At 42.1% G+C, this 12,401-nt stretch overlaps 2 protein-coding genes across 3 annotated transcripts; both read left to right on the top strand.

The window, feature by feature from the left end:
- Positions 1-1,036: 1,036 nt before the first annotated feature.
- LOC115774740 (high choriolytic enzyme 1-like) lies at positions 1,037-4,833 on the top strand. 2 transcript variants are annotated; one of them, XM_030722135.1, is made up of 14 exons: positions 1,037-1,080; positions 1,155-1,193; positions 1,274-1,312; positions 1,668-1,718; positions 1,831-1,881; positions 2,054-2,104; positions 2,214-2,267; positions 2,339-2,395; positions 2,790-2,836; positions 2,968-3,037; positions 3,114-3,228; positions 3,842-4,014; positions 4,408-4,489; positions 4,581-4,833. In XM_030722135.1, the coding sequence occupies exons 1-14, from the start codon at positions 1,047-1,049 to the stop codon at positions 4,705-4,707; spliced, it is 990 nt and encodes a 329-aa protein (XP_030577995.1). In that variant the 5' UTR covers positions 1,037-1,046; the 3' UTR covers positions 4,708-4,833. The 2 variants fall into 2 exon arrangements, with proteins under 2 accessions (XP_030577995.1, XP_030577996.1); XM_030722136.1 differs by lacking the exon at positions 2,214-2,267.
- Positions 4,834-7,790: 2,957 nt separating this feature from the next.
- Positions 7,791-11,642, top strand: ttll2 (tubulin tyrosine ligase-like family, member 2). The gene is made up of 3 exons (XM_030721961.1): positions 7,791-8,012; positions 9,659-10,986; positions 11,315-11,642. Exons 1-3 carry the CDS (start codon positions 7,791-7,793, stop codon positions 11,640-11,642), a joined length of 1,878 nt encoding a protein of 625 aa, XP_030577821.1.
- Positions 11,643-12,401: the final 759 nt, after the last annotated feature.

Genomic DNA, 12,401 nt, shown 5'->3' with positions numbered 1-12,401 from the left:
TGATTGGCAGCCAATCAGGACGCAGAATACGATGCGCGTTCATACACTGTTTAAAAAAAAAAAAAAGCATAAAAAACTCCACAAAAAAAATCCGTGAAACAGCGAGGCCGCGAGAGGTGAAGCGAGTAATAACGAGGGTTCACTGTATTGAAGATGGTACGCCCGATTACCAGTCCAGCCCTGGCTGCTGCTGCTGCTGTCGGCGGCGGCTGTAGCAGCCCTCGCTCTCTGTCGGTCTCTCTTCCTGACATGACGGACTGCGTTCTCCATCTGTGAGCCAGGAGCTGGCGCCATCCTTCGCAGGTAGTCAGGGGCGCAGTTATATACTTTATAAGGTGTATGCACACACACACAAACACAAAACGCAGCCTCTCAAGGTTTACTGTGCTCATATGTGCAGAACTCACTTATTCACGGACTTATAAAATACAAGACTTCTATTGCAGGCTTTTATTTTCCATCCATCCATTTTCTTCCACCTATCTTTCGTGGAGGCAGCAGGGTAGGGAGGTGAGGGAGGGAGACCCTACTCAGGAGCAGGGGAGGTGAAGGAACACAGGGGCGCCTAATCAGCGCGTTACAGATCATATCATATGCACTCCTGTTAAATACAGAAAATGCCGACTAGAGAAATAATTTCCGCGCATCGCTTTCGGCGCCCCCCCTCTTGTGCAGCGCCCTTATGCATTGTATATAGTGCATACCCCCTTTTTGCCCCACTGCCTCTTGTGATAATGGAGCAGCAGAAAGTAGCAATCTCAGTTTCACCTTTAGCTCAAAGAAAGAATATTAAATGACATCCTGCTCTCTCCCATTTATTTCAATTCAGGATTCTTCCAGTACCAGGTCTCCTCCTTCTATCGCGCCTCTTCTATCACTGACAACTAGAAATAATGTAGCGTCATCTAGTGGTCTAATGTTTAAGCTGGAACGTTTTAATCACTGGAAGTGATCGCACCTGCTGAGATAGTAATCAGATATATATCAGGGAGCCAGTAGAACTCTTTTACAGCTTTTCTCTTTGCTGAGTGATGCCTTGCTGCAGCATGTGGCTGCTGGTTTTCTTCTGCATGTCACCAGGTACAGAATTAAAAACATGTTTCTATAAAAGAAGAATTATCCGCTTAATAATAATTGTGTGTGTGTGTGTGTAGTTGGCAGCATGCCCATCAGTCTAAACCTTACTGCTGCAGGTTGGTGCTCATTAGATTGACTTGTGTAGATTCACTATGCTGCGACTTAAAGAATAATCTGAGGAACTTAATTTCTATAGAAAATGCTACTGCCACAACCACAACAGTGATTCCAGGAGGTAGGTAGTGGAATATATATTTCTCCACACTGAATAATCTTTACAAATGTAGTTATATTATTGGATGTCTTTCTCCCTTTCAGTTGGTGCCCTGACACCCAGAATGAGCATGCATATAGATTTCAGGGGGAATGTCTAACTTTACAGCCACTACAGAGATTTTAGCAACTCTAATGTGACACACTGATAGATATTGGATGTGTTTCTCTGTTTCCAATGTTATTTCTTCAAATAACACTCATAATGTAACTATGAACTATTTAAGGATTTTATTTATTTTAATTCTAGCCCCCTACAGATTCAGTATTGTTATATTTGGTAGACATTGTAAATATTTGTGGTGTTTCTGTTGCAGTTGGCACAGCTTGTTTAAATGATGCCCCAAATGCCACCAGTCTTGCTGCAGGTTGGTGCTGATCCATTTTTGTGGGTTGTCATTTGGAAAGCTATCATAGTGTTTAGTATAATAAAGGGGCAAAAAAAGTGGGAATGTAGTGAACATTGGATTTCTGTTTCAGATTATGCCACTTCTTTAAATCACAGCCATAATGCCACCAGCTCTGCTCCAGGTTGGTGTTCAGTTGGTCCACCTGCATCATTTTACATGTGCAAGAATATAATTTAAGGATTTTAAAAATTCTATTATTTCTATGGCTATGCATGACAAAGACCCCCTACAGAGTCGGCGTTTTTGCTATGTGGTTAAACACACTGTGGATACTTGTGGTGTTTCTGTTGCAGTTGGCGCAACTCCTTTAAATGATGTCCCGAATGCCACCAGTCTTGCTGCAGGTTGGTGCTGATCTGTTTTTGTGGGATATTGTCAGAAAGCCATTATAGTGTTTGTATATTTTGTATATGCTTCAGTGAAAACATAATGGGCATCAGATATTTGTTTCAGATTATACCATATCTTTAAATGCAACAAGCCACAATGCATCTGGCTCTGCTTCAGGTTTGTCTTCACAGCATTTTAGACTTTGAGGTTTTATATTGGAGATGTTCTAAATGTGTGGTTCTCTGTAGGTGCAGCAGTTCTAGAACTTGATTCTTCAGGGAACGAGGGTGCAGAAACCATGGACGGTAAAGAATTGTGCATAACATGAGTTCAGACAGGCCATGAAGTCAAACTCTGCCAGATCAGCTGATCTGTCAGCCCTTCTACACATCCTACTGACAAATGTCAGACACAATTTAAGTTTAGGATGTCCAGAAGCTGCATGCACGTAAGCTACGTTGCAGCCTGCCTCCACTCGAGCTGCTTTCATGTGTCTTTTGGCTCTGTTCTGATCTTGCTGCTGATTTGACTAATGTTCCATACATTCTCATGGACGGGTAGTTCCCATGCCTAAATTACTGCAGATGGAAACATCAGTCTTCTGACTAGTGGTGCTGATGTAAACTATTTTACATTAATTAAAAAAAAAAAATCACGTGCTGTGATTTTTTTTATTAAAATTTTATTAATCTGTCATAGAGCTTAATCTTGACATGCCAGTCAAGGAAGGAGACATCCTGATTCAGGTAAGATGGACAAAAGTTTATGAATGTGAAACTGCTGAAAACAAACCTCAAAACACTTTAAACTAATGCTTTTAAGTTTAATTGGACTGAAATGGTGACATGACTGCTTGTGAATGTTTCTGAACTTGAAGGAGGACAGAAATGCTGTACAGACCCTGTGGCCAGATGCTACTGTCCCTTACATCATCTCGGATGAACTGGGTGGGTTGTTGTGGTTCAAATGAGGTCGGTTGTTTTGATCATTAAATGAAAAAAGTGGATTCTGTGACTCCAACAGCTTACAGAGAGGCAGAAATTAAGGCTGCCATCAAGATGATATCAGACGTCACATGTATTTACTTCAAGAAACATGACGAAGAGCAGAACTACCTGAAGTTTGTTGGCGGCAGCGGGTAAGAAAAGTGAACCATCTGTAGGTATGGATCAATGCAGAAGGTCTGGGTTTTGTTCTGTTGAAGTGATTTGGAAAATGTCCTCAAAAATTAAGTAATTTGGTTAAAACAAATCCACAGTAATTATTCATGGAAAATCTGACAACCCTCCAGCACTTGTTCTGCTTGCTACCTTTTCTCTGCAACACCTGTGTTCAGTCACTTAGGCCTACCTCACTGTCTAAAGGCTACCTGTTCACATCCACTGGGCAGTTATAATGCAATGGTTTCACTAAAAACTCAAAAGCAGGTCATCAGAGGGGTGGAAAAAGTCCAAATCTTTAATCAAAGGTTTAGAGGTGCAGGCAAACAGGTGATCAGCTGGCAACAATAAAAAGGTTGTGAAGTGGGCATACAAGAAAGCAAAACACTGCCTGATACCTTCTTTTATTGTTTCAGAGTATTATAACCTGTTCCACTCCCTCAATCTCCATTACTGAGAGGTTAAAGGAGAAACTCAAAACTGGGTGCTTCAGTGTGTGGCTTTTCTTTTTTTTTTTTTTTTTTTTTTTTTTTTTTTTTTTTTTTTTTTTTGTGTGTGAGTGAGTGAACCAATTTGCTTTTGTGTCTCTAGCTGTGCCTCATTTGTTGGTTGTCAAGGAGGAGCCCAGAAGCTGTTCGTTGCTCCGGTGTGCAACGTGGGGAACCTCTGCCATGAGATCATCCATGCTCTGGGACTGCATCATGAACACACTCGTGAGGATCGGGATAAATACGTCACCGTGAACTGGGCAAATATTTTGCCAGGTACCCAAGCTGACATCTTTTTAAGAAAATGTATTGGGGGGGTATAAGTTTGATCCAAATTGTTTAAATATCATTTAAGTGCCTTTTTAAAGCCTGTGTTTAGTCCTAAACAAACTAAAGATGGTGGTACTATGATGACATGGCAGTGCCATAAACCTCCAGTTCTTAAAATGGTTTGCAGGGAGCATCAACTCTGGCTGCAAAAGTTAGCTCTCATCTTGGTGTGAAATGAGCAGCTTTCTTTTTAGCCAGTCTTCTTGCAGCAACAGCTATGTCTAGATAATAAAGTTACAAAGACTAAACAAATGTTAACTTCAGCGTAATGAAATGTTGGTTCTGACACTGCACATGCATGTTAAACTAGTTTGGATTTCAAACTTTTTTCTTTCTAAGGGAAAGAAGAGAACTTCAAGGTGAAATATGGAAACACTCAAAGCTTACCATATGATCCTGAGTCCATAATGCACTATGGGCAGTAAGTTTGAAACCATTATCTATTTTCTATGATTTATAAATGCTCTAAGGGGAAATATTGGACTTAAGCTGAACCCAAATTTTTCTTTCAGGGCTTATTTCAGTGCAAATGGAAATCCAACTATGTTGCCAAAAGGGAGCGGCATGACGATAGGTCAGAGGACACACCTGAGCCAGTTGGACATGCAAAGACTGAATAAACTCTACCACTGTGCTTAAACACTTTTTTGAACTGGCGGTCATCTGCATGATTAACTTTAATGGTTACATGTGCACAAACCAGACATAAGTGATGCAACACTTATTTCAAATGAGTGGAAGGCAATATTTAATCTGCACTGTGCTAGTCGGGGGGGGGGGGGGGGGGTTCCTCCCTTCCACCAAGATGCTACATAAAAGATGCTGTGATGGCCAATTAATAAAGGTGCATCCATTTTACACGTCTGATCACTGAGGTTTTTGTTTTTTCTATTAACTTAGACATGTAAAAATGGCATATTTCTAATAAGCCCCACCCACCTGTCTACACTTAAAGGGACCCAATCAGAATAAAGTTGCCTTTACTGCAGTTTTTGAGGAAATAACTTTGAGTTCAGTCTGTGTGAATAAACCTTGGAGTATGGACACTTTGTAATTTATTTTTTGGCTGCTTGTAGCATTGTTGGAGGCTAGAAGGAAGACTTTAGTTCATCTTGGGAAATCAGAGGGAAAAATGGGGGGGGGGGGGGGGGGGGAGGAAATGTGTTAAATGGCATTCAAATGAAAAATCACATTTTGAAAAACTAAAATTGTTATTGTTTTTATGAGGCTGTTATGAATGGGAATAGTGTACCAAAGAAGCTGCTGAATATTTAAGCTAACATGTGTGGACCATTCCCAAATTTTCCTGCAGCAATTAAATACAGGTGTTGTCTCTGCTTACCAAGGCTGAAACTTTTCCATCCATGGATGGATATTTGCTCATCTGCCTTCACACACATGAATCTAACATCCCATTCTTAATCCATAGGGTTCACCCGCAGCTATAACAGCTTCAACTCTTCTGGGAAGGCTTTCCACAAAGTTTAGAAGTTTATGGGAATTTTTGACCATTCTTCCAGAAGCACATTTGTGAGGTCAGACACTGATGTTGGAGAGAAGGCCTGGCTCACAGTCTCTGCTCTAATTCATCCCAAAGGTGTTCTATCAGGCTGAGGTCAGGACTGTGTGCAGGCCAGTCAAGTTCTTCCACACTAAACTGGCTCATCCATGTCTTTATGGAGCTGCTTTGTGCACTGGTGTGCAGTCATGTTGGAACAGGAAGGGGCCATCCCCAAACTGTTCCAACAAAGTTGGGAGCATCAAATTGTCCAAAAAGTCTTGGTGTGCAGAAGCATTAAGAGTTCTTTTCACTGAAACTAAGGGGCCGAACCCAACTCCTGAAAAACACCCGCACACCATAACAGCAAACTTTACACTTGGTACTATGCAGTTAGACAGGTAACTGCCAACCCCAGACTTGCTCACTGGATTGCCAAATAGAGATGCTTGATTTGTTACTCCAGAGAACATGTATCCACTGCTCTAGAGTCCAGTGGCGGCACGCTTTACACCACTGAATCTGATGCTTTGCATTGAGTTTAGTGATGTAAGGCTTGGATGCAGCTGCTTGACATGGAAACCCATTCCATGGAATTCTCACTGTATGCACTGCTCATGAGCTAATCTGAATGCTGCAGGAAGTTTGAGGGTCAGGGTAGTTTGCACCTCAGCGTCCACTGACCCCACTATGTCATTTTATGTGGCCTACTACTTTGTGGCTGAATTACTGTCATACCCAGTCGCTTCCACTTTCTTATACCACCGACAGTTGATTTCTGCACAGGCCACGCTGGAATTCACTGAGCTCCTGAGAGCGACCCATTCTTTCACTAATGTTTGTAGAAGCAGTCTGCATACCTAGGTGCTTGGTTTATACACCTGTGGCCATGGAAGTGACTGGAACACCTGAATTGAATGATTTGGATGGGTGAGTGAATACTTTTGGCAATATAACGCGCACACCAGCAGCAGTGGCCGGGCTGTGAGAGTCTGGTTTAGTCTGTAGGAGGAGCTAAGAGAACAGGAAGCCTGTCAGCATTATGCTGAGGGGTAGGATGAAAGGTATCATCCTACCTTTCATTTCTCTGACAGAAAGAAAATACAGAAAGAAAATACTTTGAGTCAATTCAATTCAAAGGTAAGATAAATCATTTATGACTTTGTGTATCTTTTTTAACATGTTTAAATATTCTGGTTTCCTCCACTACAGCGTTTTTTTCCATGGAAATAGAGACTTTCTTGCATTTTCCCCTTTATTGCAAACATCATGTACAATTTTATCACATATTTTGACTCTTAAAAAAACAGTCGTCATGTTGAGATGTTTTAATTATCTTATTATCTGGAGTGGATCAGCGTGTCTTCCTCGTGATAAAGAGCCTGTTAGTAAGTTGGCACACAGGAGCTTGAGTCTGATCCTTCTTTCTTGGCAGATGGAGGGACAAGTGTCAGGTTTGTTTGGGCCTCTCAGATTTACCTTGTAAATGCTTTGGATTACACACAAACAAGGTGCTGTGAGTCCAGCCAGGGGCTAAACTGTTAGGCTGCAGCTCGAAACATTTGGACCGTCGTTGAATTTGTCCAGGAGGATCCAAAAGGCATGTGGACATTTTCCCACTCAAACTCCAGTAATAATTTTGCCCACAACGACACATTTTTCAGACTCACTGGTGTTCCTGTAATTAATATACCAAGCAGACAGACATGCTTTTAATTTCACATGTATCTGAGTTTTTGTTCACATTTCTAGCAACTCTGTACAACCTAAAGTCAAAGATATGATAGAAAATTGTTAAAACCACAATAACTGAGAAATATTTAACAAAGCCGATTTCTGTTATATGCATTTGTGATGCACATATGGGATACTGATTTTCTGGATATCAGTACACATTTTATGTTAATATGTCAATATTTGATAGTGTTACGACTGTTGTTTCTTTTTCTTTCTTTGCCACTTACTCATACTAAATGTCCATGTATATCACACAATGTATCCAACAATTTTATGAATGCTGAAATGCAACTCTAACTTCAACTGCAGTAAAGCACAGTTGATGTATCATCTCCAGCTGTACTTTATGTCTAGAATAGAATCACTGGTCAACAAACCAGAATTAAAAATTGCACTATGAATAAAGTGATGAAGATTAAGCCTCTCATGTAAGTCCAAACATCATTCTTCTGCATGCATCTGCGGGATCTGTAGTGGCTGAAGCTGCATGGCTGCATCCTTGGTGTTCAGACTGCATGACAGAGGACCCGAGCTGGTGAGGGAGGTGCTCCTGGAGAGAGGGTGGGAGGAGTACGATAAAGGAGAGCGGGGGGAGGAAGACTGGAACCTGTACTGGCGAGGCTCTCCATTTTGCAATTCGCAATATCGCAACCTGCTGCCATGGCAACGCCTAAACCACCATCCCAAAACTGTTGGCATCACACGCAAGGTAAATGTAGACACACTGCGTTAACCCTGGGCTTTTTAGGTGTTTACACCAGAATCACTCATGATTGTACTTTCTCACATGTGTTATGTTTTAAAATGACAGAAGATGGATTACCAAAGGAAAAAACTGTTCTTTATTTGCATCATGTTTATACTTCAAGAAATGGAAACAGTTCTTTATTATGGCCAGAAGGTGTTCAGCAAAACTCAGCTCTTGATCCTCCATCCATCCATCCATCCATCCATCCATCCTCTCAAGCTTATCCAGGGCCGGGTCTTGGGGGCAGACCTCCCTCTCCCCAGCCACCTCCTCCATCTCATCCGGAGGGACCCCAAGGTGCTCCCAGGCCAGCCAGAGAGATATAATCTCTCCAACGGGTCCTGGGTCTACCCCGGGGCCTCCTCCCAGTAGGACATGCCCAGAACACCTCACTGGGTGCCAAGGAGGCATCCCAGTCAGATGCTCGAACCACCTCAACTGGCTCTTTTCAGTGTGGAGGAGAAGCAGCTCTACTCTGAGCCCCTCCTTAATGGCTGCACTCCTCACCCTATCTCTAAGATAGAGGCCAGCCACCTTTCGGAGGAAGCTCATTTCTGCTGCATGTATTCACAATCTCATTCTTTCGATCACTACCCAATACTCATAACCAAAGGTGAGGGTCAGGACGTAGATTGACCGGTAAATCAATGGCTTTGCTTTCACAATCAGCTCCCTCTTCACCACGACGAACCAGTGCAGCCCCAATCCATCTGTCAATCTCCCGCCTCCTCCTCCTCCCGAGATACTTGAACTCCTCCACTCGGGGCAGCAACACGTCCCTGAGCTGGAGAGGGCACACCACACCTTTCCGGCTGAGAACCATAGCCTGGAAGAGGTTAGAGGTGGTAATTCTCATGCCTGCTGCATCACACATTTTCACACACATCCACACACCGATTAATCCATCAGGAGCAACTCAGGGTTCAATATCTTGCCCAAGTATACTTTGGCATGTAGACTGGAGCAGCCAGGAATCGAACCACCAACCTTCCGATCAGTAGATACCCTGCTCTTCCTCCTGATCTCATATAGCACAAAGTGCAAGGTAAAAACTGCCTGAAATTGAGTGCTTGGAGGACTCTGAAATCTGAGCTTTTGCCTCACAGAGACTACATACACTGATTATTTGAAGCTTTAACCAAGTTTAACATGGACATCCTTTCCAGTGTAATATATGAGAACAATAAGGGAAAACACAATAGGACCACTTGAAAGGCTTTTTATTTTATGTCATGCTGATTAAACTTTTATCACCAGGGGTCAGCATTATACTAGTGGTTGAGTTTCAGATGTGTGCTGTGGTTCTTTTGACTTGGTATTTCTTGCATCACTACCCCCCTGAACAGGCTTTGCCTTTGCTCACGTGGCCATTGCAATTAAGAAACTGTTCTTGATGACTTTCCTTGTTAAATACAGGTTACACTGATACAACGTGGTAATTTACTGCCCCTTTGTCTTCGACTTCATATGATAGCTGCTTTGACTATGTGCGAAACATCTATTTCTTCACATTCTGCTGATAGCTTTAGGTTTTACACCATCTTTAAACACAATATTTTACAAAAAAACATCAATGCTAAAATAATGATTTGTATTTATTTTTACAGGACTGTTTGGCACGCAACCTGAAGAGAATGAAAGCTGCTTTTGGTTCAGCTCTTTATGACTTCAGTCCCACCACTTTCATTCTCCCCAGTGAATACACACGCTTCCTGGCTGAGTACAACAGACTGCGTATGGCCAGAGGAACCTCGGCCTACTGGATTGTTAAGCCTGTGGATCTCTCCAAAGGCAAAGGGATTTTCATCTTTGAGGATATTAAGGACTTGGTCTATGACTGCGCTGTTGTCATTCAGAGGTACATCAGCAACCCTCTGCTGATCTCTAGCTACAAGTTTGACCTGAGGATTTACGTGTGTGTGAAGAGCTTTCGTCCGCTGACTGTTTACATTCATCAAGAGGGCCTAGTGCGTTTCGCCACTGAGAAGTATCATCTGTCATCTTTGCATAACCTGTATTCTCACCTCACCAACACCAGCATCAACAAGTTTGGTCCCTTCTACAAAACTGAAAAAGGGCAGGTAGGAAAGGGATGCAAGTGGACCATGAGCAAGTTCAGGCATTTTCTCCAAAGCCAAGACATCAAAGAGCTTCTTCTGTGGCAGAGGATCAACAACATTGTCACCCTGACCCTCCTCACCATTGCTGCCTCTGTGCCCTCCTCTCCAAACTGTGTGGAGCTGCTTGGATTTGACATCCTCATAGATGCCAAGTTCAAGCCCTGGCTGCTGGAGGTCAACTACAGCCCGGCACTCACGCTGGACTGCCAAGCTGATGTTTCAGTGAAGAAAAAGCTAGTCGGCGATCTCATAGATTTGATGAACTACACATCGACTGACGGCTTAAGAGACAGGGCTTATCAGAAATGTGGGTACAAGCAGCCTTTCAAAGCCAACCACCCCTCTGCACCTGTGCTCTCCAAGTTAAACCATCAGAAGAAAAGAAAAGGTAACAAGGACTCAGAAACTCAAACTCTCCCTCTGCTAAAAGCTCCCTGTCAGCCTGCAAAGATGAACAAGAGACAGTTTAAACAGTGCGACTTTGTAGCCAACTACCAAAGACGCCTTCCTTCTGTTGACTTCGCTGAGATACATGAAGCCAGATGCAGAATATTTAACACCAGTGCTGTCAAAACCCACACCGACCAGAAGCGGAACCTGATCCCGGGCCCGGATTCAAGGACAAATGAGTCAGCGTTGAACAGACAGTCATTGCCACCTCTTGCATCGCGCCTAATGGACAACGAGAGTCTTTACGTGTCTGATGTTACAAACCATGACAACAGTGAAACAGAAGCTGAGAGGGAGCGCTCAGGAGAGACAGACGTTTCCTCTTCAATACTTGACACCCAGGAGAGAGGTCAGGGAGTCAGACGGTATGCTGCGTCCTGGAAGCTACCAAACATTTACAGGTTTTTGCAGCACTTTAAATTTGCAAAACATATAATAAACCAAAAAAAAAAAAAAGAAAAAAATATATATGGTTTGTTTTAAAAGTGAAAGGTTTGAATAAAAACTTTGCATTTTTCACCAAATTGGCAAAATTCCTTCTATGGCTTGAAATTCAGAAATTTAAAAAAATGATAATGTAAAAAAAATAAAATTGGAATTTCCAGCTAATAAATGTTGATTTCATTATAAGAAAAAAAAATCAACACTTGTTTCAGAAGGGATGAAAATTCATTGTTTTCAAACATTTCACAGCGGGAGCCAGAGGCCAGCTCGGATCGCTGTGGAGAGAACCAGAGGGAATGGACAACATGTGCCACCAGTCCGAGTTGGAGACTTCATCAGGACGTTTCCATTTAACGTGGCCACTCTGAAGGCCTCACAGCACAAACTGGACATTACAACAGTCCTACAGGAGATTCACAGGCTGACTGCTCGGCTGATTTCAGGCCAATCAGACAAGATGAAGAGCAGGGGAGAAGAGGAGGTGATGGCAGACATGGATGCTGATAATGACTTTGATTCACTGTTGTGGGGACCAAAAGATCCTCCACTGATCAGTCAGTGCTTCAAATCAACTTAAGCTGCTTGCAGACTCGAGTTGATGTAAATGAACTGTTGTACTGCACAGCACTTTACTACTCTGTTTTTTGGGGGGGGATGGAGGCTCTCACAAACATATTTTATTTCTAGTTTAACTATAATAACATTTGCTGGTAAAGTGAATCTCGGGGGTGATATCCTCTTTATATACTGCAGTCACTATCAATTGTGTTTGCACACATGAGAAAAAAAAGAAAAGAAAAAAGTCCGTTAACTTTCAAATTTCAGAAACATCAGATATCATAAACAGTAATAAAGCGGCTGCTCCATATTTTTTAAACATTTTTTTTAAACTAAAAATAAAAAAATGCAAAGGAAGGGAAATACATCTTAACTGTTAAAAGTTTGATGGGAAAAGCAGACAGAGGACCCGAGCCAGCTTTAGTTTTTTATTTTTTATGTTTTTTAGTCAAACAAATCTTTGCGTCAAAACATTTGTTGTTATGATCTGACTTGTTTTTCTTTACAACAGGCGTATGACATCATCTGAGACATCGTTGTAAATCATCATGCACTGGTTCACTCTGGTTTCCTTTTTATTTTTCTTTTAAAGAATTCTGCAACAAATAATTCCTCTGTGCCAAAAATCCCCCTTCAAAGTCACTCAGACTGAGTGACTGTTGTGTGAAACTGTTTTTACTGTTACGTTTATTGTGAAATTCATTCGTGTGTCAAATGAGTCACTTGCTCTAATTTTGGGAAAGAATGTGTTCTTGAATTCCCGTTGGCAGTAGGGGAC

The sequence above is a fragment of the Archocentrus centrarchus genome, chromosome 24 (assembly GCF_007364275.1).
Source record: "Archocentrus centrarchus isolate MPI-CPG fArcCen1 chromosome 24, fArcCen1, whole genome shotgun sequence".
NCBI lineage: Eukaryota > Metazoa > Chordata > Actinopteri > Cichliformes > Cichlidae > Archocentrus > Archocentrus centrarchus.
This window is presented reverse-complemented; position numbering and strand designations above follow the sequence as displayed.